The 27,474-nt window shown below is 30.7% G+C and overlaps 2 protein-coding genes, 1 long non-coding RNA gene and 1 other non-coding gene across 4 annotated transcripts; 2 read left to right on the top strand and 2 right to left on the bottom strand.

The window, feature by feature from the left end:
* Positions 1–620: 620 nt before the first annotated feature.
* LOC118060383 (uncharacterized) lies at positions 621–1,964 on the top strand. Its single transcript, XR_012169767.1, has 2 exons — positions 621–754; positions 1,248–1,964. It is a non-coding gene; the product is annotated as an uncharacterized lncRNA (long non-coding RNA).
* A 1,012-nt stretch (positions 1,965–2,976) lies between these two features.
* On the bottom strand, positions 2,977–4,086 carry LOC118060086 (putative phytosulfokines 6). The gene is made up of 3 exons (XM_035073219.2): positions 3,732–4,086; positions 3,564–3,643; positions 2,977–3,465 (listed from the first exon to the last, which is right to left on the bottom strand). Exons 1-3 carry the CDS (start codon positions 3,826–3,828, stop codon positions 3,355–3,357), a joined length of 288 nt encoding a protein of 95 aa, XP_034929110.1. The 5' UTR covers positions 3,829–4,086; the 3' UTR covers positions 2,977–3,354.
* Positions 4,087–8,812: 4,726 nt separating this feature from the next.
* Positions 8,813–8,893, top strand: TRNAL-AAG (transfer RNA leucine (anticodon AAG)). The gene has a single exon. It is a non-coding gene; the product is annotated as a tRNA-Leu (tRNA).
* A 9,485-nt stretch (positions 8,894–18,378) lies between these two features.
* Positions 18,379–20,114, bottom strand: LOC118059708 (arogenate dehydratase 3). The gene has a single exon (XM_035072653.2). The coding sequence runs from the start codon at positions 19,925–19,927 to the stop codon at positions 18,590–18,592; it is 1,338 nt and encodes a 445-aa protein (XP_034928544.1). The 5' UTR covers positions 19,928–20,114; the 3' UTR covers positions 18,379–18,589.
* Between the last annotated feature and the right edge of the window lie 7,360 nt (positions 20,115–27,474).

Raw genomic sequence — 27,474 nt, 5'->3', positions numbered from 1 at the left:
ATATAAAAAATTATTTGTATTGAAGTTATGCAATGAAAAATATTTTTATAGATAAAAAGATGTGAGGATATATTGATTAAACTTATATGATATGATATGTAGTAGAAATAATGATAATGGTTATACTGTTCTGATAAATTCCGAAAACAAATAATGTAAGGATTGTTTAATACCTACCACTTAATTAGAAACAAAATGCAGAAAACGTTAAAAGCCACTTGACATGCGTTTTTTATTTACTTGTAAACTGTAAATTATTTTTAAAAATCTTTTTTATTTAAATAAAATCTGTAAATCTCATTTCTACAAGAATGGTGATGCGAAGTAGTTGGTTTACGTCATAAATATGTTTTGAATTTCACGTTATTAATTTGGACCCGGGTCTAAATGGAAAATATTTTTTTTTCCTAGAAATTGTATTCGGATTATAAATTACTTGCCCAAGATTAAGAAGATATTTAGTTTTGGTGTATTCTACCCCCCTAGAATTCTGAACCAAGAAGAGAAGAAGAAGGAGACCTTTGAATGTAAATAGACGAGGAATTGGGCTAAAAGCCCAAATGCTTGCATTCTTTTATAGATGGGCCTGTTCAACCATTCAAAACTTTCAACATCTTATGGGCCCATATCCCTCTCCAATATACGAAGCATTCCCACTTCCCAGATCAAAACGCGTACGGGTCCCCCCTAAAACGCAGCCCCGCGGCTTTTCCCAACGTAAAAGAGATCGTCAGAGACCGCCGTGTCTGGCAAGGTGATTTCTTCTCCTTGACTTGATTTTGAATTGAAAATAATTTTCAATTTAGCTTCAAATACTCTCTCTGTATCCGCAATTGTTTATCTGAATTTGCATAGATTTACGAATTAATTACATGATTATGTGTGATGATCGTATTTTTTCGTGTATTTTGAAATCTGTAACACGAATCTAAATTTTCCGAGACAAGAAGGAAAGATGCCTGCACTTTTATTTGTTGATGATTTACAACAATTCTCATCATCGATAATGATCCAGTGCGTGACAATGATTTTACTGCTATGAATCAGCAGTTGGATTTCAAAAGCAGTGGCAATGACTCTCGAGATCATTTGTTCTACATTGATATGCATGTTTTTATCCTTTCTTGTTTCTGCATATAATAATGATTTTATACATGTTTCCCTTCCATATTTGTTTCACTATCAGTCACAACCTGGTCTGGTTTTCTTCACAAATGATTGAGGTTGGCAGACATTTGAAATTGCAGATCTTGTTTCAAACATAGCTGAAGAATCCCATCTCTGAGAAGAACTGTCTTCTAATTCTTGGAAGGAAAATACAATTAGTGAATAGTTAGCTGAAGGAGAAACTTTGGTTAACAAGCAGGCAATGAATTGAGTTAAAAACTGTTATGTTAGGATTCAGGCACATTTATCAATCATATTTCGATGTTAAAAAACGAGGCGATTTACTTTTACCTCAACACTTCGCCTCGCATCTACATTAGTCGCCTTGTTTGGTACACACAAACCCTTTTGATATCAGAGTTAGCGGAAAGATAAAAGCTATGCATAGTACTCACCAAAGAGAAGGATTTTGGCTGAAGAAACTTCCGAGCTACCAAGAGAAATTGCAAATGGTGAGGTCTATTTGTGAGTTATTGATAATTTAAGTTGTTGAGTGGTAGGGTTATTACCTTGTCATGGATTGGCAACATCGGGTAACAGAGTGGACAAAGCGAGCTTTATGGGCCCTGAGAGCTTTACTGAATGGGAGGAGTGCGACATGCCACTGGCGAACGGATTCATATCAAGGTAAGAGATTGGAATTGCAAACTTTTCTTCCTCTACTCTTTCAGTATCAACGGAGGAATTAGAAAAATATAAACTAAAGTTGGTGCACCATCATGGAACTGGACCCTTCATCCAATCCTTGCACAATGGGTCATTTGTCATCTATTACTAAAGTAGAAAATTATTATCACGATGCTTTTAACTACTATTAATAATTCTCACATGAAAGGGATAAAGTAGATAATGCATGACAACAGGCTGCATGGCAAGGAAAGATGCTCTATTTCTAAATTCACCATTCCCAAGTTGTAGTCCTTTGTTTAAATCAAAGAAGTTGGAACAAATAGAATATGGATTGTGGGATTGTACAGCTAATATGGAATCGAGCATCTAATTTCATTTTCTTTGACTAGTTTAACTGTACGTATAGGTCCAATACGTGTATGGCAGATTAAAACCCGACAGGAGCACCGTTGAATGGAATAAAACCTCGAATCACAATTGTGTTATGTAGTCCTCCAAAACCCTTTTGTTTCTCGTTTTTATTTCTGCACATCACATGGATATGAAATGATCTTCCTTTTCTAGTTTCGATTGCATTTGAAAGAGCAAGGTCATCATCTAAGAGATAGATCATAAACATAGCTCGACCAAAAGTAGCATTACCAAGGGAAACAGGATATGAAAACATGTGGTCTTTAGAGAGGTACATCTTAGGGCTTGCATACAGGAATAATATTAAGAAAGCTTCATGTTCATTGTTTTATCGAAATCGGCTTGGGAAGGGATGGGAATCAAAACTGTACCCATTAAGCAAATGATGTTAAACTGTATAATTTCCTCTTGAAAAGAAGTGCATGTAAGCTGCGTAGTTAATTAAGTATTTAAGATGATGCCATGAACCGTGAATGCAGTTGAAATCTGTCTCTGAATTCACTGAGCACAACTTCCCAACTGTCTATTCTAATTGCTTTAATGCCCAATCCCAAATTCACCTAACAAGATTTCAATACTTCGGCAGTGCTCTTCTTACGTAGGTCTGGACTCTGGAGCTAATTTGGTCAGCATTCAGGCTTTTAACCTTTACTGAAATTGAATGCCCGCTCCGTCCTTTTTCACTCTTTCTCTCCATCTCTCCGGTGAAACTAGTGGACCATGGTCTAGAAATACTAAGAACTCGTAGACTCACCTCACACAGAGAAATACATAGAAATAAGCTTTCATTGCACTTAATTGTATAGTAACATTATCAAGCACGCACAGAAATCTCTGTTCAGAAAAAGACTAGTGGTTTACATTTTCCTTCACTGAAATTGCAATGTTTTCCTCTCCGTCTCTTTCTCTGGTGAACACTTGGGGTCAATACCACAGCAGTACTAAGAAAACATAGACTAACATAGGTAGACTCGTCATTACAAAGAGAGATAAGCGTTGAACTGGACATAGCTGCACTTAATGTTGTTGTTGTCATTTTGAGGAGAAGACTATAGCGTGTATATATATATAAAATATGTAGGGGATTTAGACCTAAATTGGACATGGAAAACCATGACACTCAATTCAATTTATGAAGTTGAAGTGTCAGGGCTTGTGATGCTGGGTGTAGATATAGTCCAAGTGAGCCTCTGCAATTATCCTTCTCTTGAAACATTCCTCGTCTCCACTATGACACACCTCTAACCCCATTAGCTGCTGAAAACATATAAAAAAAAAACAAGAAAAAAAACTCATATAAGCTGTGGTTCATTTATGACGAAATCGTGACAGTACAGAAAAAGGTTGAAGCTTACATTCGTTATCAATTCACTGCCCTCCGTTTCCACAAAAGTCCCTTCGCTGGTGATTTCTTTCAGGTTCAAATCCTCTTTCCCTGCAAAACATTCAAAACTTCAGTTTCTGAAGACAGCAGACTCTTTCCAACAAAGTAGGTAGAGGAGGAGGAGGGGGAGGAAGATTACCTTGTTTGCTTAATAGGAAACGCGCAGATAATTCTGAGGAATGAACAAGGACAAGAAGGAAGAGGAGAAGAGCTTTGTAATGAAGGGTTTGCTTCATGGTTTTGGCCTTCTAGATTCTGTTGCACACAGGCAGAGAGTTTAGACTTGAAGAGATGGGGGCTGGGAGTTGGGGTGGTGGAAGAAGAAGACAGACGCATATATACACATGCAGAGAGCAAAACGCTGTAAGAGTCACATGAAGGTTCGCAAAAGAGGCCGTTGCATGACCTCACCTCGCGGGACCGACCTCCCTTAGTAAACTGCACTCCATGCTGTGTGCTAACACCATTATTTGGATTAAAGAGAGAAAAGCTTTGGTCACTGTCTGCCATAGTGGTCTGGGCAAAGTCTTAAAGACTACAAAAATCAATGCAATAGTGGTTGACACTTGACACTGTCAACAAGTCAACCTTTAAACATGAACACAGCTGTTGCCCATCATCTCATGTTTTACCTCTCACAAGCCAATGACACGTAGCTGTGTTTCCGATGTTTGGTCTTAAACTATGAATAAATATATCATATAAAAGCAAAAGCATTTCTTGAGAACCCACGGCTGGAATTGCCCCCACAATCCACATGTTAAAAAACTACAATGGTGGCAACACCACCAATGGCTTCAGTGGCAGAGTCCTTTTCTACTACCATCGACGCTTGTGGATTCGTACCAAACTCCTTTTCTTTATAAGATTGTTGGACTAAATTTTGAGATTTTCTATGTACTCCATCTCTATCGCTGCTAGGCGTGCAAGATAATGAAATTTCTCTCATTTTTTTCCCCTTTACAAGGGCAGCTTAGTCCTCTGTCAGTGATCCATTGATAATCACGTATGGTGGAATGCCACCACATTTTTAGAGTTTTCCAAACTTGATCTTATCCCTTATTAACAAGGTATTTTAAAATCCCTTGAAGATATGCTTCTCTTTTCGAAGATTTGAATCTTTCATTTGTTGCTCTAGGGGTAAAATATTCCGCAAGAAAGCAATTTGTTGGGCTTGGATTGTGTGAAGGCTTATGTTTATTGAATCATCTGATTCTCTGGTGAATTGAGCTGGGGATATTGAAGGTTCATGTCTGCTAGTTTCAGACAAATATGAATAGAAAAGCTTGATGTAGCATGAGAAGCCTTTAGACTATATTCATGTTATAGTGGTAGTACAATATCGATGTGACATTAGCATCGGATAGTGATATCCTTGTTTTTTTATATGTATATTTAAATTAACCGTCAATGATGTGCATGTTCAATTTATTTAGATCCGCGCTTTGCTTTTTTTTTTTTAAAAAAAAAAAAAAGATTTTGAGAGATAAATGATAATACTTGGGCAAGTCTTTTTTTTTTTTTTTTTTTTTCCTGGGAGGCAGGGGGCATAAATGCCACCCCTGTATCATGGTTGCGTTGGCAATATCATGCGGTTGGCAAAAAAACAGGGCATTCTATCATTATATGAAACATTGCTAGATAATATTTATCCTTACACTAAGATGTTATTATATTTCCTTGTGCTCGAAAAAGAAAAGTACGACAATTTCCTCATCGCATATTTCGAATGCATTCTACTGATTAAATCTCTAGGGATAAAATCTCATGAGAGAAGGTCTCTGATTTCATATGCTAGACAAACTCTTCCCAACCTGTGATCTCGTTTAAGGCACGATTATAAGACACATATTATAGGATAAACGGGTTAACTGGGTTGATATGATTGATTTGTTTATTTTTTAAAAACATGATATTATTTTAATTTTGTTTTTAAAATCAAATTATGTTTTGATTAGATTGACCTGGGTCAATTTTAAGTTGATTTTTTTAAAATTTTTTTGATATAGATTAAAAGTTTGATTGGGTCTCTGAGCTAGATATACTATGATATTGTAAAATACAAGTTTATCATTTCGTTGTCTATTTCGTAGGAAAAGAGAGGGATGCTTGGATTTTTTTCTTTTCCTTTTTCATGGCAATAAACTTGTGCCCACGTATTTTAGGTGCATAGTTTGGTATTTGGGTCGGCAGCTTTTGAATGCAGCATGCATATCTTTGGCAAGAAAAGTTATTAGTACATTAAAATAATTTTTAAAATAAAAAAAAGTTGAAGCAAAAAAAAATTTTTTTTCTGAAATATAAAACAAACAAGAAAAAATAATAATAAAGATGTGTTGATTGGCATTTTAAAAAGGAAATTAGATTGTTGTTATTTTTCATGTTTCCAATAAAGAAAAGGGGAATATATGGACGTGACATTCCTTCGGGAACAGTAAAATTGATTGTTCATGCATCCATTTTTGGCTCTTTACACCGCACATATTTTCTTGTTTTGCAATTTTTAAAACAACTCTTTCTTGACTTGCCAGTCTGAGGGTCACTCGATAAACTTCAGGCACAGAATCAATAAAGCAGTTCCTCTATCTCTCTGTAAAAAGCTATCAAGATTCTACTGACCATGTGGTTTCTACTCCATGGAGCATTTTTATGGTCCTCGCTGGATTACCTGGCCCAAAAGAAAATTATCTTAACGGGGCAATGGTCCATTCTGATTCTGTTTTGATTGATGATTCTACTGTCTAAGGAGTTGATCTCATGGGCCGGCCTGTAAATGTAATTGGGCCCTGTATGCCCTTCTCACCCCTAGCTGAACAAGGCGAAGACAATTCTGTTGCCTCTGTCATGCTGTGCTTGTAGGCATCATCTCTGAAAGTAAATACTTGCTTTTTAATAATCACGAGTTTTTTAATAATTACAAATTTAAATCAGAGATTTATATAATTATTAGTTTCAAAACTTGTAAAATTAATCAATGTATATACAAACGCCGGACATACCACAATAAAAAATTAAAAGAAAACAAAGAAAATGATCCCTGTGATGACAGAAGCAGAATACTGGACTCGCGAGCAAGACGATGATTCATTAAAGAGCAAAGCAGATGGCCACAGGGATGGGTAAAAGAGGACAGACTCATCGTAGAGATCAAGGGCAAAGCAGATGGCCAAGATGTATATGTTAAAGAGCATGCAAAAGCTTTTTCATTAAAGAGCATGCAAAAGCTTTCTTTTTCTGCTGTTAGATTTCCTTTTGCTTTATACTTTTCTCGGAACCACCCAATGCTGTAGGGAAAGATCCTAACTCCAATGCATGTCATTTCCCTTTTAGACGGGAGTGTTTGTTTTTTTGTTTTAAATTGATTTTCCTTTTTGTATTTTTAAAATATTTAAAATATATTAATATGAAAAATAAAAAAAAATAAAACATTATCATCTTAAAGATTTGATGGTCTAAAAGGATCTTTCTCTTTCACTCTACTTTCTGTGCACATGACAACACCTTCTCTTGCCTGTGGACGCATGAAGACACATGGGAAATTTGGAAAAACAAAATGGATGGGAGGCATAGATTGGCATAAAAATTACAATTCAAGGACTTGATTGCACATTCTTCACGATACGAGCCTCAACATGGCACTTCCATATATCTGAATTCCCTTTCGAGGTTTTACGGTAAAAATCACATATCTTAATTGTTGGAGGCTGCTGTTGCCCTGTAATTTGAATGAATTAAATCAGACATTATACGTCAAATCCACAGTTCGATGGCCTAGCCAGTCCCATCATCGAATGTGCTGCCAGGAAGCCCAAACATCCCTCGAGTCCTTGTCTGGTCGTTGTTTACACGCTTTAATCTCCATTGACCATGCCATTACCATTCTATTATAAGATAATTGTGCTGTCAAATCCGACAAGAGGTTCCTTGAACTTTCTCTTAAAGCGTGTTTACCATTGTGTTTATAAAAATATTTTAAAAAAAATTTTAAATTAATATTTTTTTTTTTTCAAATCATTTTAATTTTAATATCTTAATTTTAAAAATAAAAAAACTATTATTGATATATTTTTTTAAATAAAAAATACATTAAAAAAACATTTTTTTTAAAAAAAAACATAATCATATTCAAACATGCAATTAATTAACCAATATAATGCATTAGGTTTAGTGCTGATTTGTACCTTCGATGCCACTTAACTCTTATTGGTTGTTTAATTCTTGATACAGGCATCGTCACTCATGGTTAGTGAGTGGGGTTTCGCCATTTTTCTTTTGCTAATGCTAGACATCACCTTGGATATTTAGAGGTGTTTGGCTTAGAAATATGGTTGTTTTTTTAAAAAAAATATAATATATTTGAAGTATAAATAACATCTAATTATATCTTTAAAAGCTATAAAAATATGTTTTTTACTAAAAAAAAACACAAGTTACCTCATATCCAAATATTCTTTTTGTGTTTGGCACTGTATTTGAAAAATATTTTTTAAAAATTAAATTATTTTTATTTTATATTAATATTTTTAAATTATTTTGATGTGCTAATCTCAAAAATACTTTTTAAAAATTAAAATATATATTATTAATATATATTTTAATAATAAAACTTTAAAAAATAATCATAATCATACTTTTTTTTATTTATTGTGTGAACAATGATCCCCCTCATATGTGCTTATGCTCCGACCATGAGGCCAAATTAAAGCTCCCCAAAAACCAAATGGACTGGATTAGGAATTGATTAGTTGGAGGAATTGGTTGTTGATAAAGATAGACTTGGTTAGAAAACAGTTACATATTATTGTTTTTTATTTTTTAAATATATAAAATAATATTTTTTATTTTTAAATTTATTTTTAATATTAGAATATCAAGACAATATGAAAATATAAAAAAAATAATTTAAAGTAAAAAAATAAATAATTATTTTAAAAAACGCTTGACAAAAGTTCATATCTAATCAAATCATAGGTTACATTGGAACATGCCAAATTTTCTTGAAAGTGCCGGCCATCGGTAATTTTATATCTAATCAAATCAGTAATTTTAGTATTTCGAGTGGGATCGTTGAATCAGGACACTCCAACTCAGTAACACTCATTTAGTCTTTCACTGACAACAATCGAGTTTTAAACGTTTTAAATGCCTTGCAGCTCTACTACGCAGGACATAGCGGTAAGACATATATATATTCTTATAATACGTTAAGTCATCAACAATGTTGAGATGGCCGAGTTGGTCTAAGGCGCCAGATTAAGGTTCTGGTCCGAAAGGGCGTGGGTTCAAATCCCACTCTCAACATTATTATTATTTTTTCCAAAATTTTAAATTCTTTTGAATATCAAATCAAATTGATGTTGCTCAATTTAAAAGAAAAAAGAAATGAGACAAAATCCCTTCATTACATTACCTTAGAAACAAAACTGGAATGGGCTCAATTCACGGTAAAATATGTTTGGGGTTATAGTGAAATTATCTTTGTGCTCGTTAATTCAAGAAAATTAAGTTTCTTGGGGGCTGTCGATGTTTTTTTTTTCCGTCACAATAAAATTATTTTTTTTTTACCTTTAAAGTCAATAAAATATAGAATTGTTGATTTATTTTATATTGTTGATAAAATATAGAATTGTTGATTAAGATTTTCTTGACTTTGCATAAAATTTTTAATAGTAAAAATACATATTTGCCCTCAAAGTCAAAAAAATTATTATGCTACTAGATAGTAGAGTTTTGAGATTTTCAAAATTTAATATGCAATGCAATATCATCTTTAGAGGTATTTTTGTACTTTCTTATGAGTATTTAGTGTAATTGTCGAGGTCGTTGGTAGCATTTTGATATTTTTTTTTTTTAATGTTTAAAGTTATCAGAGCGTACTCAATACGTTCCAGCACGTAGACGCCACCGGAGGACGTAACTAGCCTACCACTGTCTCCCTAAATACGCCACCTTGTTTTCTTCCATTTAGAGTGGCGTGGACAGCTTATAATGGTTAGATTGTCATTGATGATCGTTTGATTTTTATTTTTTCTCTCTCTCTTTTCTAACAAGTAATGTATACCATTATTGTCTTTGTTTCTTACTTATCAATTTCAGTCCTCGTTCTATTAATTTCTTATTTCATTTATAAAATTTTTTATTCTTTTCAATTTAGTCATTCATTTGCAACTTCTCATATGTTTAGTTTTTCATTTTGGTCCGTATTTTCTTTTAATTTTATCCTTTAATAAAATTCTATGTTTTTTTTTTTAATTTGATCCTTATTCTTTTGATTTGTTTTCTTGTTGTTAAAGCTATTTCTTAGTCCAATTAAACCTTCCAATTGAGATTTTTTTATCCCTCTAGTTAATGTTTTTTTTTCTCACCCTCATTTATTTATGATCCTTTTATGTAATTGTTTTTTTCTTGTTTCATTTTTCAACATTTAATTTTTTTGGCATCCAGCTTCATATGATCGTTTTGTTTTGCGTTAGTTTTTTTTTTTTAAATATTGGTTTTGTGATTATCTTTAAGTTTTTCCTATGGATTTATCTTGGCCTCATGATTTAGACCACGGTTTTTGCATATTTTTTTGTCAATATAATTTTTTTTAGTTGTTATTTTTCTATTTTATTTTTCAATGTATTATCCCAATTCACCTGCAATGTTTTTTTTTATATATAAATGAAATTTATTTTAAAAAGAATATTCATTTTTAAATTATATTGTTGATAACGTGGATCTATTCAGTCAGTTTCATTTGTATTTAACTTTAAAGTCATTATTTTTTTTTAAAGTGTGGATTTATTTTTTATTTATTTTTAAAAATAAGTTAGTAAATACAATCGAATGCATGTCTCATTTTATATTATGAAATATCTTAATCGTGCTTACATAGACTTTTCAATTTATACTTTCAAATTTTTTATGCAAAAAAACACGTTAAAACAACTAGCATAGCCAATATTTTTTTATAAAAAAAAAAAACACGACAAAGCACAGATTAAATGGCTAGTTTACAACCTATAATTTATGGCTGTCATAGTCATTGTTTATCAATTATCATCCATATTTACCATTTTAGACTGGTAAATTAAAATAAGTTGATCGTTAAGGCTATTTGATCCGTGAGAGTGTTTGTTTTTATAGCTTGATTTGTTTTTTAAATTATTTTTATCTAAAAAAACATTAAGTTAATTTTTAGATTTTGTTTTTAATCTAAAGCATTAATATATATAAAAAAATTGAATTAAAAAATACTTTTAAAAGACACTCTATTAAGTGCTTGTTGAGTATATGATCTATTCATCAACTTCAAGATGCATTTCAGTGGGCCCCTTTCCTAATAAGTAATAACTACTCTTGAGATTTTCCAGGAAGAAAAGAGCCATTTGTGCAATAATGAAATGATAATAGAACTTTACAATTACCATTTTTCTACAGGCCACTGTCCACTGTACTCAGGGCTTGAACATGCTGCGTAGTCAGAAGACCCATAATCACTTAACACTAACATTTTAGCTGTCTCTGTTTTTTTTTTCTAAAAGCTGATGATAGCTTCCATTGATTTATCAAAACGAGCACCTAGATATATCCAACTGAAAAACTATATCTGATTAATTTAGAACCTTCCATGGAAAATCCAACTATTTTCACATTACAAAACAACAATATAAAACATTCCCTTGTCTTCTATTGGACAACAAGAAATATTTTAGTACTTCGAAAAAAAATATTTAAAATAATGAAGACAGATGAACATACCTCTCTCTCTCTTGTATTTTTTGTTTTAAAAGTACAAACAAATATTTTAATGACATTTATTTTGAGTTTATATCTTTTTCTTTTTAACAATATGTCTCCAACAGAATATGTTTCTGTCTCTTTTTATCTCCTGAGACAATAATTACGTGTTATCTAAATACTCCATTTGGTACCCAGAAAATTGAATAATTTAAGTAAAAAAAAATCAATTTATTTTTGCGTTTAAAAAACGTTTTTGAAAAAATTTAAATTTTTTTATTTTTTTTCTTTACTTCAAATTAATATTTTTAGTGTTTTCACATCATTTTTATGTGTTAATATTAAAAATAATTTTTTAAAAAATATTATTTTAATATATTTTTAAATAAAAAATACTAGCAACTATAACTACTATTTCAAACAGGTTATAAATAATTGTGTTTTCTTGGAGAAGATAACATTCCAGGGCTTCCATTGTAATTTGCACATGTAACATGAAATTGGGCCCAAAAGGTCTGTCAGTCAGATAAGTGAAAGTGTAAACCATGCATTGTCTCTCAATTAAGGATGACAATGCTATTCGGATTCGGTAAGAATTAATCATATCCGATTACAATGGGTAGTGCTTTTTTTTTTTTTTTTTTAATTTTTAAATAAAGATAGTTTTATTTAGTATCGTGATAATTTTTTTAAAAAATATTTTTGATTATTATTAAATATTTTCTATAAGATATAAGAAAATATTATGTTTTGTTCTTATTTTCCAAAATCAATTCCATGTATTGGGCCTCACATGCTAAGCATAATGGACTGTTTTCATTAAGAAACTTGCTAAGATGATGTGATATTGTCTAGCCTGTTCCTAACAGTAGGTAAGGTTCTGTTTATTTAAAAAAAAAATATCTTTTTTGTTTTCATGTCTAGTTTTATTTGTTTATTTACTTTAAAGATATTTTTTTATGGAAAATTAAGAAATCATGTTTTTTTAAATACCAAATTGTCTCGAGCTAAACCTGGTCCTGAAAAACCAAAGAAATTTTGGAGAGAAAAAGTCAGTGTACTGTCTCAAATTCTCTGAGCTTTAGCTCAACAACAATCATCGGAAGTTGGTGAAAGCTTTGTGGTCAAGACACCAACAAATTAATTAGCAACAACAAATCCAGCCTCTTTTCATTTTATTTTTGCTTTAAAGATGACCTTAGAGAGGTTATTAATTAAGCTCGAGTCATGTTATATATCACAATATAGATAGTGTAATAAAAATGACTTGAGCATAAAATTGATAAATATAAGTGGAAATATCGTTGAAAATATTTTGTTGGTATATTATGATAGTATTTACTAATATAATTTTTTATCCTTGTATCCATTAATAAATACTAATAAAAAAATTCTTGCTCCTTCTAATTTTCACTTGTTTTAATTTTTTTTTAAAATCAAATTAAATTTTGACAAAACCCAGCTTGAAATAGCTGAACTAGATTTAATAGCCATTGAAATATCTATTTCTTACTCTTTTTTCAGCGTCAATATTATGAATGTCTTTTATGGCACCACATTACTTAAGGTTTCACATGGGTAAGAAAATCCAAAAATAATCACAACTAATGCTAACCATTTTTATATCTAAAAATACATTGATATTTGAATTTGAATTCGGGTAAGACTACACTACTAAAATTTTATGTGTTTGGAATCATAATGTAAAGTGTTTTTTTATTTAAAAATACATTATGTTTTTCATTTTTTTTTATATTAGTGTATTAAAATAATTAAAAAATACTAAAAAAATCAATTAATTTAATATTTTTTTAAAAGTAAAATGTACTTTTAAAACCCATCTAAAAGCATAAATTACCACACTTCCGGTTATAATTTAAATCCAAACATTGTTATTAGACATTTAAGTAGCAATGGAAAGAATCAAAAGATGACAGTCATGCACTACTAATTTTCCATAATGGAATAGGCATGAAAGGTTTGGTGGAGTAATCGGGTGTTCGGAAGTGTCGTAATGATTGTTTTTAAAAGTATTTTTTATTTAAAAATATATTAAAATAAAATTTTTTTAAAAATTATTTTTGACATAAATATATTAAAACAATATGAAAACACACAAAAAAATAATTTAAAACAAAAAAATAAAATTTTTTTCAAAAATATTTTTAAAACATAAAAATAAACAAGCTTTGAATAAATACATTAGATCAGAGTTAATTTCATGCCAAAATCCGAGTCCTAATTAATTAATATTTTTGGGCATGTCATATTATGGCAAAATAATGTTTGGTGACCGACGGATCCCCTACGTACATTAGCTGCTGTGCACATGTGATATCTATAAATGTGTTAGTGTATGGTTTTATAAATAAAGAAACTGTGTATAAATTCTATTTTTTAGATGAATTATGCATATAAGTTTCTTGTTTTGTCTTATAATATATAATCTCAAATCCCTTTATCCTTAATCATAAGAAAAAATATCTTGCCTTGATATGGAATTTTTTTTTTTAATTCCAAGTGTCACCATGATTGATTTATCCCGTAATTTCTCATTTTCAATTTTACAGAAATTGTAACCCCTACAACAATAATCTGCCATCGTTGCTTGAGAAAGTTAGTTGACACGAATTAAACAGAGAAGGATCGTGAATTTAATACAATTAATACGTTGAAAAATTTGTTACAAATAATAATATAAATTATATTATAAAATCTCATCTAACAGTTTAAATTATTAAGTTAAGATGGTTTCTTGACATGATATTAGAATCTTGATGGTTTTATAAAAAGAAATTTTTATTTATTTAATAAAAATTAAATACAAATTAATATAAGTTCGAGCAAGTTTCAAGTTTAAAAAACTTTTACTTAAAAGAACGTGTTAAAAAATAATATAAATTATATTATAAAACATTACCTAACAACTTAAATTATTAAAATAAATTAATTCTTTAATAAAATTAACAACAAAATCATTAACCATCCATGCTACCAACAATTCTAGAACGCCCTTTAAATTCACAATCAAACAACAAGTGAAGCATGGATTTTATTTAGCAAATTATTATTATTATTATTTGTTTCAATATCAAAGATGTTTTTGAAACAAGTCAAATGTTAATTTAACAAGATCAAGTCTATCTTAAACTATAGTAAAAAAAATAATATTTAATCTGCAATTAAGATTTTTATAAAAAAATTTTTATATCATATTTGATATATTTAAATCTTAATAATAACGAAAAATGTATCTCATTCTAGTCACCAAACCAACCTTTATGTCTATCATTAGTTAAAAACTCCCATGATTACGATGACGAGTAAACTACTTGATTTACCCAGAATTAAGAAAATAATAAAAAAAAAAACATTGAAATGTTACAACCATAGCTATTAAAGGTTATTTTCTCCATTCCATATGAGAGTATATACTACAATATTTAATACATTGATTTTTTCTATAAATAAGTAAAAAAATCCTTACATTAACATATTAAAAATGGAATAAGGATAGAATAGTAACCGAATAAAAGAGATATATTAAAACAAATAAACAGAAGAGATATTTGATTTTAGTTTAAAAAGAAAAAAAAAAAGGAACTTGCCACATGGATTAAGCAACGCGTTTGAAGATGCGTGTGGAAAATCCATTTCAATTAACGAGAAATTAAAGATTGTTTTTGCCGTAGAAAAATGTTTTTATAAAAAAATTATTTTTTTATATTATTAAATTGTTTTGATTAAAAATTAATTCTTTTTAAAAATAAAGATTGGGGGAGGTAAAAAACGACAGGCATCAGCGAGAGGTGAGGGACGCGTCACTAAAAAAACAAGTGCAAGGAAAGGGTAGAGGAGTAGCTTTCCACCACTAGCAGCAATAGCGAGCACATCCTCACCTACCACCACACAAACTCACACGTGTACACTGAACACTCCTCCCTCCCTCGTCACGCCCTCTCTTTCCCTTACCAAACCCTCTCTAATTATTTTCATCACTTTTAATTATTGCTTAATCTCATTTTCCCACTAGTGTTTAGTGAAAAAATGCATTATTATATAAACTGATGTCGAGTATATAATTCGATCAAGTATCATAATTAATATAATTACTCGTATCACTAGGAAATTCACAGTGTCAATCATTATTGTATATAATGATGTTTTTTTGAAGAATTAAAAAGAAGAACAAACTAAGAACTGGACCATCCAAGAAATCAATTTCGTGTTTTTATAAAGTTATTCAATCATTTTTCTTTTAATTTTTATATGAAAGGAAAAATACAGGTGATGGGGTTTGAGCATGACGTTTTTCTTATTTTTAGGGCATTAATTCTAGAAAGTACAACTCTATTTAATTATACAGATAAAAACCACCTCACTCAATAGTTGATGTAAGTCTTTTTATAGTTGTGATTGTTTTTTAAAATTTTTTTTGTGTTGAAATATATTAAAATATATATTTTTATTTTTTTAAAATTATTTTTTAAATTATTGTATCAAAACGATCCAAAACATATAAAAAATTAATATTTTTAAAAAATACTTGTACAACAAGTTTTCAAATGCTCAGTACCAAATTTCTGTTGGTATTGAAGAAGTAAATTTGAGATATATATTTCTACACCACCTATATGTTCGTGGGAGGAAAAACACTAGCAAGAAAATATCATGAGCTCTTTGAAATCTAACTCTAGGAAAATAATATAATTAAATATGATCTACCCTTATTTTCAATATTTGTTTGGTTGGTGTAAAAGCAAGAAACAGAAAAGGAAGCTGTACGTTTCCATGGCGTGACTTGCTAACAATCAAGGCTTTAGATAGTAACTCCCCGATCTTGGTTGGTGAGCAAGACGAAAGCAATTAATTAAACCATAGAATTTAGTCAAGAAGAGGATCGCTGCACGTCTGCGTGCAAATCCCCATTATGCTTTTTTTTCAATGAATTCAAACACCCTCTCTTCCCCACCTCAAGCAAATACGAGTTTATATTGCTGCTGTTAATTAATTATATGTTATTCACTTCATAATTATGCCCATAACGTATAGCCCTAGACAAACGTACACTATATATAATATATGTTATTACCTTTTTTTTTTTTAATCCAAAATCATGTCTAATTAACACATAACAAAGTATATATACCATGTGAATATGGTGCGGTTCCATTCTATGCAACTCTTTTACAGGCCCTTTTGGTAGACGAATTTGAATTGTAGATACAATATTGTATTTTGATTAAATAAAAGCAATCCACGTGTCGAAGATTTCCATATCTCGATGGCGAATAAAATAGAATAAAATATATTCCTTTTAATTAAGTGTATTCAGGCTGCCTGGCACTCTGAGATTTAAATCTGCTATTAACTACCTAAGCTGAAAATACATTGAACTGTCTCCCTTGTCTATTGGTAGGTATTAAAAGCAGAAGACATACGTATTCGGTATGTCCCCGAATCATGTTGCCTGGGGCGCCCATTTTCAATTATTCCTGGCTTTCCACACGCAAGCTTCTGGGCTCGTCGTCCCACATGTATTTAATTTAACACTGTCAGTTTTCCAGAATCCAAAACGACATAGCTGGACATGTAAAGGACACCCCATCCTTCTCCCTCATTGGTGCCTGCCCTTGTGTGGTAAACGGTCAGAATGGTAATGCCCTTTTCATGTCTGAATCTTAAATGTTTTTTCTATCTAATCATAACAGAAGCTTAGAAGAGCAATTAATCTGAGTTTTTTGATTTAAAAAATCAGGGAGATTTAGCAACGGTAAATGCTAGGGTTTTTTTTTTTTTTTTTTTTTTTACAAAAAGGGCATTAAAAAGAAACAAAACATCGATTTGAAATATGGGCCGTTAGATTTTGACAGGCATGAGATGGGGAGCGTCACGTTCCCACTGCCAGGGATCAACCAACTACCAACATTTTGGCAGGGCATGCCCATGTCGCTTTCAAAGGTTAACACTGTCTTTTCACCACATGGCGTCACCTTCGTACAGTAGGTTATCTAACATTGCTGTGTATATTGTTTTTTTTTTTTTTTGGTAAATATATTAAAATAATATTTTTTTTATTTTTAATATTAATATATAAAATAATTTAAAAAATAACTCTAAATAAGAAGGATTAAATTTTTTAAAAGTATGGTACAGGTGAGCAATCAAACACTACCTCATATGTTTTTTTTAGTACAATCTATATAATATTCTGACGGCACTCTTAAAAACTCGTTTTGCTTCATAGAGTAAGTAAATATAAAAAAGAAAACCGGAGGAGAGAGCCAGAAAATAGAGAGGAAATCTTTGTTCTATTAGTAGACCCCAACAAGTTTTCAGCCATAATAATTGTTTTGAAGGTATAAATATTTAAATTTAACCAATCAAATATTTTAAAAATCACTGTTAAAGATGGAATTTAGAGAAAATCACAACATTATATATTAAAAAAATCTAATATATATAGTTTTGCCGTGAAAAACACACCTAGTAGCAGCTAGCAAGGTAGAAGTTGCCAGGCGAGGCATCATTTTGGAATTTTTTTCGCTGCTTGTCGTGAAAGAAGGGAATCTTCTCATTCCGGATGGCGAGTTTAAGAATTTCTTGACAGAAATGGAATCTTACTGTTGCATGTCCTGAGAAATGGCGAATTTAAGAATTTCTTGTAAGAAATGGAATCTTACAGCATGACCTTCTTTTTGCTCATCTTTTTGGAAACTCAACCAGCCCTGATTGATCCCAACAACCCATTTGCAGTAAACAAGAGATATTTCTACAAAACTTCAGTTTAACCCAAATTATGGTAGAAATGACCATTCCCTGATTGAAACATCAGTGCCTCTGAACAACATTCCAGCCACTAAAGTAAGAGAGTGTTTTTCAAATTTTTTGATTTTTATTTAAAATTATTTCAACGTGTTTATATCGAAAATACAAAGCTGCAACAATCGCAAACACTGCCTTTACAAAATTAGAGAAAATAATATTTGCTAAAATTGTTTCTTTCAAGGACTCTGAGAGGCGGCAGACAAAGATTTTGAGTGTCAATCAGTGCTCCTTGCAAATCACAAAACAGAACTGCTGAAATTAAAGTATTTACCCCAATAGTTACTACAACAACAGCAGCAGCAGCATCATTATCATATCATCGTTGTCATTATCAACAACTTCTTTGTTCATTGTAGAATTAAAAATTCCCAACAGATAAGAAAAAATAAAAAAAGAAAATTAAATTAAACCCATTTTTGTGCAAATAATTACACCTTTTCTTGATAATTAAAATGGGTTTTTCTCATCATCATCATCGTCATCTCCTCTTGATGGACACCAAGGTGTCATGTCCATGGGATAGCTCCCTAACACCCTCAAGAATGATGTGAATTCTTGAACCTCAGCCAATGCATTCTGTGCTCTAACCTCAGCCATGGATGCTTCAAAATCAATATAAAACATGTACTCAAAATGCTTTGCTGTCCCCACATTCCCATCATCAACTAACCTAATCGGACGGTTCCTATGCGGCCTCGATTCAATCTTCGTCAAACTGATGTTTCTAAACGCAAAAGCTGAAAGCACCTTGAACAGCACACTCGTCCCTTTATCATGAGCGAAGACGATGCTTGTCTTAAACGGTCTGTCCGTTCTCGGTATAATCGGCTCACGCGCCAACATAACAAAGCGCGTGACATTACTTGAATCGTCTTGGATCCCATCAGCAAGCACCTGCATCCCATAAAGCTCCGCCGCGCGTGCACTAGCAATCGCCGCCGTGTCACGGAGGTTGTTGGCAGCAATATACTCAGCAGCACCTGCTGTATCATCCACGGCCTCACGCGCAGCCTGGAGACCGAGTTTGGTAAGCGTTAATTCGCATTGAGCAAGAGCTTGTGGGTGCGAAATGACGCGGTTAATATACTCCTTTCGGACTCCAGGGAGGGCAAGGAGGCAGTGGTGGACCGGTAACTGAACCTCACCTACTATATGGAGTCGGTGACGGAGTAGGAGGTCATAATTCCGGTGAATAGACCCACCGAGTGAGTTTTCGACAGGTAAAACAGCACGATCGGCTATCCAAAGCTCGACAGCTTGAAAAGCAACCTCAAACTGGTCACAAGGAATCGCTTCACAGTTGGGGTAAGCTTTTCCAGCAGCAGCTTCAGAGTACGCGCCTGGAACTCCTTGGTACGCGACTCGGAGATGGGACCCATGCATAGGGGCAGGACACAAGTCAGTTATCGTTAACGGTTTTTGAGGCTGATGAGGCTTGATGCTGCTGTTGCCGTTCGAGTTCGACGCGGTTTTTTCTATCGGGACAAGGTTTAAGTCCATAGATGTCTTGTGGCCGTTAACTGCAGCCACGTGATCTGCTCCACCGTCAACATCGCCACTTCTACTAGATTTATCGGTTGGCTGTTGTTGAGCTACCACTTTGCTTGCTAGTATAGAACAGGAACTTTGCCAATCTGCCCTGTTCGAACCGACGCCGTTCGGTAAAGATACCGAGTCGGAACGGTAGATGCATTGGAGGACGAGTTTGTTGGGACTCGCTCGGATGACCCGTGGCCGTGGCCGGATCAGGGACTTGATTGGAGATGGAGGAGATAGCGACTGCATAGTTAATTTCTAATTCTTGAAAAAACTGAACTGGAAATGGAGATTAGAGAGAAATTAAGGGGATTATTTATATATCTATTAATTTATATTTATATTTTTGTGCCGGGGCTCTGGAGGTTTAAGCTTGGTGTTCTCTATAGAAGGGAACGTCAAGCTGAGAAAAAAAGGAGGGGGTTGGGGGGTTTTTTATATGGCTGAGAGTAGAGAAGTCTTCAGAGGATGGTGCAGTGGTGTGCTATGGAGGAGGTGGTTCGGTCAAATCTCACACCTACCCCCATAGCTTAACCGTGTATCATTTTCAAATATTTTATATTTTTTTTTAATAATTGGTATGTGATTTTTTTTGTTGCTTGAATGTCAAGGATTTAGTCCAAGGGTGTGAAAAAAATAATAGATTTTCTTTTTTTTAAAAAAAAAAATACTTGCACTAAGAGAGTTACTAAAAGAAAATGAACAGAGCCCACTCCTGGCATCGCTTTTACAAGATTTTGGCAATGTTTGAAATTAAGATAATGATTATTTTTTTTTTTTTTAAAATTTATTTTTAATATCACCATATCTAAATAATACATCACACTAAAATAAAATTAATTTAAAATAAAAAAATAATTTAATTTCTTTTAAAAACATAAACACACTGCTAAAACAAATGAGCTCTTAATTAAAATAGCATAACTAACTCTTTACGTGGATTTTATACAATATAAAATTTTTAAATTTTTTAAAATAATAATTTTAAGATTTAAATCTAGAAAAATTTAAGAAAATGAGTATATTTCCGCATCACCCAGAACTAGAAAATTAGAACTAATTTTAACAGAAATATCAAAGAAAAAATTTCAATTGGTATATTACAGACTGGAGGGGGAGGCCCTGGAGCAGACCTAAAGATTCTCTTGAGGACCCCGCTAGCCCTGCAGAAAGAAATAATGAGGGATAGGGTCCCAAACCCAAAGTCCATGTGCCCTATATTAGGGCTTCATTTCCTCCGTTCGTTTTTGTTTTTGATAAATAGATTTTAACTTCTAGTCTTATATTTTTTTATTGAAAAAAATCGATGCAGTTTCCACGTGAGAAAGGATGCGGTATTGTTTTTTTATACTGAGACTCACTCCTCTCTCCGTGTTGAATGCTTCTTCCAAGCTCCCACCTGTTTTTTATCTTGTTTTCTTGTATTTTTTGGGATATTGACAAATATAATGTTAAGTTAATTTGATAATTTTTTTATAACGAATTTATTTGCAATCTTTTTAAAATAAAATCTTAAATAATAACTTGTAAGTGGTGTGAGGGTGCTACCTAGGAAAATTTGTATGCCTCGAGGCTAGTTGAATCTCTTGTCGTACTACAAAACATTATAGAAATTAAATAATGCACGGTTAATTAGGCATCTTCGTATTCAATGATAAAGGAAAGAAAAGTATTTTTACCTAATTTTGTGTTGGTATAACCAATTTAATTTAATGAAAATGTAGATGAATAGTATACAACTAGATTATTAGCACGTGTTATGCTACGGATTAAATCATTTTTTTAATACAAAAAAATATAAGCATTGCTAATATTTTTTTAGTATAAATAAAAATTTAAACTATGTGAAAATTGATTTGATATGACTTGATTGTCTTACTCGGTTTAAAGACAATCCGAATAGCTAGAAAAAATATAGATTGATTAAAAATAAATGTTTAAGATTATATTTCTTTTATATAAATTTTGAGAAGACAACATATTTGAATTAATTCGGATCAACTTGAGTTAATATATCTATTTGCATACCAAGTTATAAGATTATAATAACCTCATAGAAATAAAATCAGAACAAGATACGAAGCTTAATTTCTAATAAATTCAATGTGAATGATGAAAGTGAAAAGAAAAAACTAATTAAAAAAACTAAAAAAATAACTCACGTCAATCTGAGTTAACTTGTCAAACTCATATTTTGAGTCGTGAGATCAGGATAACTCAATAGAAAGTAAGATTGGAACAAATTATGAAGTTCATTTATCAATCAACTCAGTGTTAATAAAATAAAATAAAAAAAATCAATAAAAAAAACACAAAAAAAAAAAATTCAATTCAAACGGAGTTAACCTGTAAAAAACATGACTCGAGTTATGTCATAGAAATCATACCAAAATAAATCACAATGACTAATTTACAATCAAACCAATATTATATAATGGAATTGGGAAAAAAAAATTATTAAAAAAACTGAGGTTAATTGGTCAAATTGACAATTTGAATCATAAATTTAATATAAGCTAATAACAAGTATATTGAAAAAAAGAAGCCTACTACCCAAAAAACCTAATGTTAGGAATTTTTTTTTATAAAAAATTATACATGAGAAATTTAAAAAAGAAGAAGAGAAACATAGCACTATTATAGTAAATAGTGTTACTTTAGTGTTTTTTTTTTTTTTATTTTGTCAATCATGCTACTGTATAAGTATATCAAAAAAAGAAAGAAAAAGAAATTCAAATATCAGTGCTCAGAGTCAATCTTGATGATGCAATTAAAGAAATGATTTCAGGTTGTTGCATCATCTGGTGATGGTCATAATCGAATAAGGACATTAGCTAAAAGGGTGGTCGGATATTTATTTAAAAAAAAAAGAGGAAAAAAAAAAAAAAGCTAGCTAAGCAATGATAAATGTTGTCAAAACAGGTTGTATATTCACCAACAGGTTGCTGGCTTCAGTGATGGTTGGGGCAGCTCTCCTTTCTTTTAAACTTCGGTTCGAGTCCCTGTGGGAGTGAGGCTGGAGAATTTATTCCCTTCCTGTCTCTATTGGGTCCTTCCTGTGCGGTATGTCTGTCACCCTCGCGGTGCCTTACTTGCTCATTGGACTTGCAGGATGTTCAGTGGGCCGTGAGATTAGTTGTGGTGCGCACAAATGGCCCGGACACTCACGTTAATAAAAAAAAAAAAAAAAAAAAGAAGAAGAAGAAGACAGGTTGTGTATTCGATAGAATGGCTAGGGATAGGCTAAAAAAGTATCTGCCCTTTGCCCATTCGTTGTCTAGGCAATATTTTTGTGCTGCGGCTGTTAATTTGTTTATAGATTAGGATATAAATAGTAATTTGATGGGGGTGTTTTTTAAAAAAGTTTTTTATTTGAAAATATATTAAAATAATATAATTTTTATTTTTTTAAAATATTTTTTGATATTAGTGCATCAAAATAATCTAAAAATATAAAAAAAATTAATTTGAGGTAAAGAAAAAATAAAAAAAAAAGTAAATTTTTTTTTAAAAATATTTTTAAAACACAAAAATAAAAAATTTCTAACTAATGGTGGTATTAATTGATGTTTTAAACCTGAAAAACTTCTATTTATAAAATGTTGTTGATCGAAAATATTTTGGATATTGATTCCCAAAAAATAGAAAACTTTTGGATCTCTTGCAATATTTTTTTTTTCTTTTTTGCCTTAAATGCAATATTGCTTTATTTCTTGATTTCTCGTCGGGGATTATAGTCTCTCCAGCTATTCCTTCTCTCGGCGGATATTCCAGCAGGCTATTGCTAAGACTTGTAGATATCTTAATTTCACTTCAATCAACATTCATAATATAAAAACCTCTCTCTCTCTCTCTCTCTCTCTCTATATATATATATATATATATATATATATATATATATATATATATATTACGATTAAGAAATAGTATAAAACTATTCTTAGCTGATATTTAATTTAACGAGTTAAACTTTTTATTTTAGATGTTTTTTTATATATATATTTATACATATAATTTCAGTGTTTGAATGATCAAACAACAATGAATTATTCGATTATACAACCCAGTGGATTTATACCAAGATTTTCAACATAAGCATAATGGTTCCTAGGCAAGTTGAAATAGTGGGCTTTAATTGATAACGTCATATATAGGTATAGCCCTCTCATGTAGCGAGATGAAAAAAATGATGCAACTTGAAATATATTCATCAGTACCATGATTGATAAAACGAAGAAAAAAGGTGATTAAAAAATCTAATTAGGTTTTAAATTTATTTTTTAAAAATTATTAGTTTGAGTTTTATAAATTTTATAATTATTAAAGATTTACATGATAATTAGTCGAGATATGACGAATTAATCCAAAAATCTATATTAATAATAAAAAAATAAAAAAAAATAAGAAATAATTTATTTTATAACTCGAGTTATAATTATAGGTGGTAAGAAAAGCCTGCGTCTGGTCTTCTTCTTCTCTCTCTCTTTTTTAATGCTAGTGGCATGGGTGATGGAATACACACGGTTTCACACCCAACAACAATTGACCTAGCTAGCTACATAATTTCTTGTTGGAAGAAATCAAAGAGCCCTAATTTACTATTTCGCTCTTAACAAACAACATTTTGATCTTCCACATAACATTCGATTATCCAATACGGTTCCAAGGCCTGCCTAGGATAGTACTGTCTGACCCCTTTACCAAATTAACACATGAAGTTTATAATCTTGCCGAGCCGGCTTAAACTATGAGGTTGTTTATTTGCATGATTGTTTCTATATTTGAAACAATTATAGTAAAATAAATGTTTGGTAATGTAAAAAATATAATTTTTTTTAATGAATCTCACGATAATTTACGCTTGAAATATAACTTTTGGTGAAGCAACTCTTGGTTGTTTTTCTTAAAACTATGTTTCAGATGAATTGCATTGTTTACGTGAACAGTACAAGTAAATTGCACTGTTCATTTGAAATAACGAAAAGTGTAATTTATTTTTTTTTTCAGTGTGTTTTTTTTTTATATATATTTTTTAAAAAACTTAGTTTAGAGTGGATTAAATTCATTCGCACTGTCATGTGAACAATATTTTTTTTATCTCGAAAAACTAGTGTAGAGTGAATTAAATTTACTTGCATTGTAATATTAAATCAATTTTTTTATTCTTGATAATATTTTAACTAATTTTATTACACGCTCAAAAAATTATGGAAACTGTAGTTCTTGTCGGATGAATTTTGTACGTAATGGAATTGTAAATGGTTTAATGGAATAATAAAAAATATTCTATATAAAGTATTATTTATTTCATGATGTAATAGCAATAATTAAATCTACAATATTTAAATTAAAAACCATCAATATTAATATATATATATATTTTTTTTAAATTATTTTATAACCTTAATTTCAAAAGCATTTTTAACCAAACACATTAAACTACTTTTTGTTCAACCTCAATTTCAACCACAGTTTTAACAAAACATCTATTTTTTCAAATCAACCTCAATTAAAAGTACTTTTAATAAAATATTTTTTTAAAAAACACAATTATAACAGTTATCACAATATCAAATACACTTTAAGGATTAGATGACATACGATTCAAAGCCTCCTCTTTGTAAAAGATTTCAATAATAAATAAAGTATATTTTCTAAAATAAAAACTCTCACTTAACAAAAAAACTCTTAAGTATAAAATAAAATACTGTCAAAAGTTATATTTGTTAGACATATACATACATACATATATAGACGAAATTCAAATTTGTCAACAAATTTTTTTGTTCAAATCCCCTGTTAACTTTAAGCTGGCTTGGTATAGCTGGTAGTCCATAGTGAAATGAAAATTAAATAGTTATAAATAGATGAAATTCAGGTTAATTAATTCGTTATATTTTTACTGAAAAATTACCACCAATAAGTATATATGTGGTTATGAAAGAGTAATAAAATAACATTTCATGGATCTTGGAAACATATATACCAGGCCATGTATAAAAAAGTTATTACACCAATTTAATTTATTAGGATGACCTATATACATAAACTTATTAAATCTTGAAACAATATCTAGTAAAATTTATTATTATTATTTAATATCTATTAGGTCAATGTGGGGTTAAGCATCCTTAAAATGGTTTTGGTTTTGATTAATGCACAAATTAGTTAAAAAATAGTTTTTTTGTTAAAAAAGAAAACAAAGTATACTAATTTAGTGAATTAGAATTAAAACATGGGTTGTAACTATTATATATTTTATCTAAACCATACAAACAACAATTTTTTTTTTATAAAAAATATCAAATCTACCACCAATTTAGTCCATATTTTAATAAAAAAAAAACATAATACAATGGCCAGGTTGTAAAATAAAATAAAATTACATGACATAAAAAATACAATATAAATTTTGATTGTAAAATCATAAATAATTTTTTTTTATCTAATTATATATTAATAATTTCAGTCTAATAATAAATATAATACTGCCATAGCAACCTGCAAAACAATATTATTATTAAATTAAAAAAAATTATATAATTTTATAAGTTAACTCATAATTTTAAAAATAATAACAACAACGTACTATATTGACAGTTTTCACGAGAAAAAAATTCTTTGAAATGTCCATTCCTTTTGCAGTTAAGTACATAAATTTAGTTAATTATGTGCATTAAAATCTCAAATTCATGACTATTATTAGTTGTAGCAAACATACATGTAGGGTAGTTGGAAGTCGTGCGATGAACAAGCTAATTAAATGTGTGTTTGGGTGAGAAATATGGTAATTTTGTTAAATAAAAAGTATATATTTTTTATTTTAAAAAATTATAAGACATGTTTTAAAAAAATTATACTTAAAAAAAAACCACCATACCTTTCATTCAAACACACTTTTATGGCAGCAGAATTTTCACACTAGAAGTCGTGCGGTGGACACTCTAATTAAATATATGGTTGGGTAAAAGGAGTGATGGTGTTTTTTTTTTTAATAAAAAAAAAATATTTTTTTTTTTAAAAGATGTGATATATATTTTAAAAGAGTTTTACCTTAAAAAAAACCACCACACCTCCCATCCAAACATTCTTTTATGGCAGCAGAATTTTATTGTTAATCATCACAATTATACTTTTCAATAAATAATATAGGAGCCACTAAAACTTGAAACCTTGAACTAAAAATCCCTGCCTAAATCTTCTTGAATCCTCTAGAAATGAACTAATTTGAAGTTGCTAAGCCATGATTAGGCTAAGAAAAAAGGAATTAATTAACAATTAAGGAACAAGACTTAATTAATAAGCAGGTGATCAAGAACACGCATTCGTGGGTGGCCTTCTTGTTTTTTAAATAAGTCAAGTATTTTAGCATACATTTAACTTGGACCAAATTTATGCCATGAAGTCCCATTCTATACAATATATTATTTTGACTTTGACTCGAACCATCTCAGCCCTCAAATCCAAAGCTTAAATATTTCTGATCCTTCCCCTCCCTTTATGATTTTTATTTGCCAAACTCCTTTTTTTTCAAACCCTAAATTCAAACATTACGCACAAGTTTTCCTTTAATCTTTTGATTAAATCACAAGGTAGCTCGTCACTTGAGTAGGTAAGAAACATGAGGGAAAACATCTGCTTGCCCAGCTACCACTCGTGAGCATACACTAGACAAATTTTTATACTACAAGTATACGACATGACACGTTTAGCACGCTGACATTACCTATACAACACGTGCTCAACTCTCACGAACATGGCCTCATGCTCTTGTCTAGATGAAGAAGATTTGGTCA

Source organism: Populus alba, chromosome 4 (assembly GCF_005239225.2).
Source record: "Populus alba chromosome 4, ASM523922v2, whole genome shotgun sequence".
Classification (NCBI taxonomy): domain Eukaryota; kingdom Viridiplantae; phylum Streptophyta; class Magnoliopsida; order Malpighiales; family Salicaceae; genus Populus; species Populus alba.
This window is presented reverse-complemented; position numbering and strand designations above follow the sequence as displayed.

What these genes read in the sequence shown, in the direction of transcription:
- LOC118060086 (XM_035073219.2), bottom strand. Translation starts at nt 3,828, where the DNA reads ATGAAGCAAACCCTTCATTACAAAGCTCTTCTCCTCTTCCTTCTTGTC. An exon ending in TTTCCTATTAAGCAAACAAG is followed by an intron (nt 3,644 to 3,731) that starts GTAATCTTCCTC and finishes AATGTTTTGCAG; the next exon opens with GGAAAGAGGATTTGAACCTG. An exon ending in GCAGTGAATTGATAACGAAT is followed by an intron (nt 3,466 to 3,563) that starts GTAAGCTTCAAC and finishes ATATGTTTTCAG; the next exon opens with CAGCTAATGGGGTTAGAGGT.
- LOC118059708 (XM_035072653.2), bottom strand. Translation starts at nt 19,927, where the DNA reads ATGCAGTCGCTATCTCCTCCATCTCCAATCAAGTCCCTGATCCGGCCA.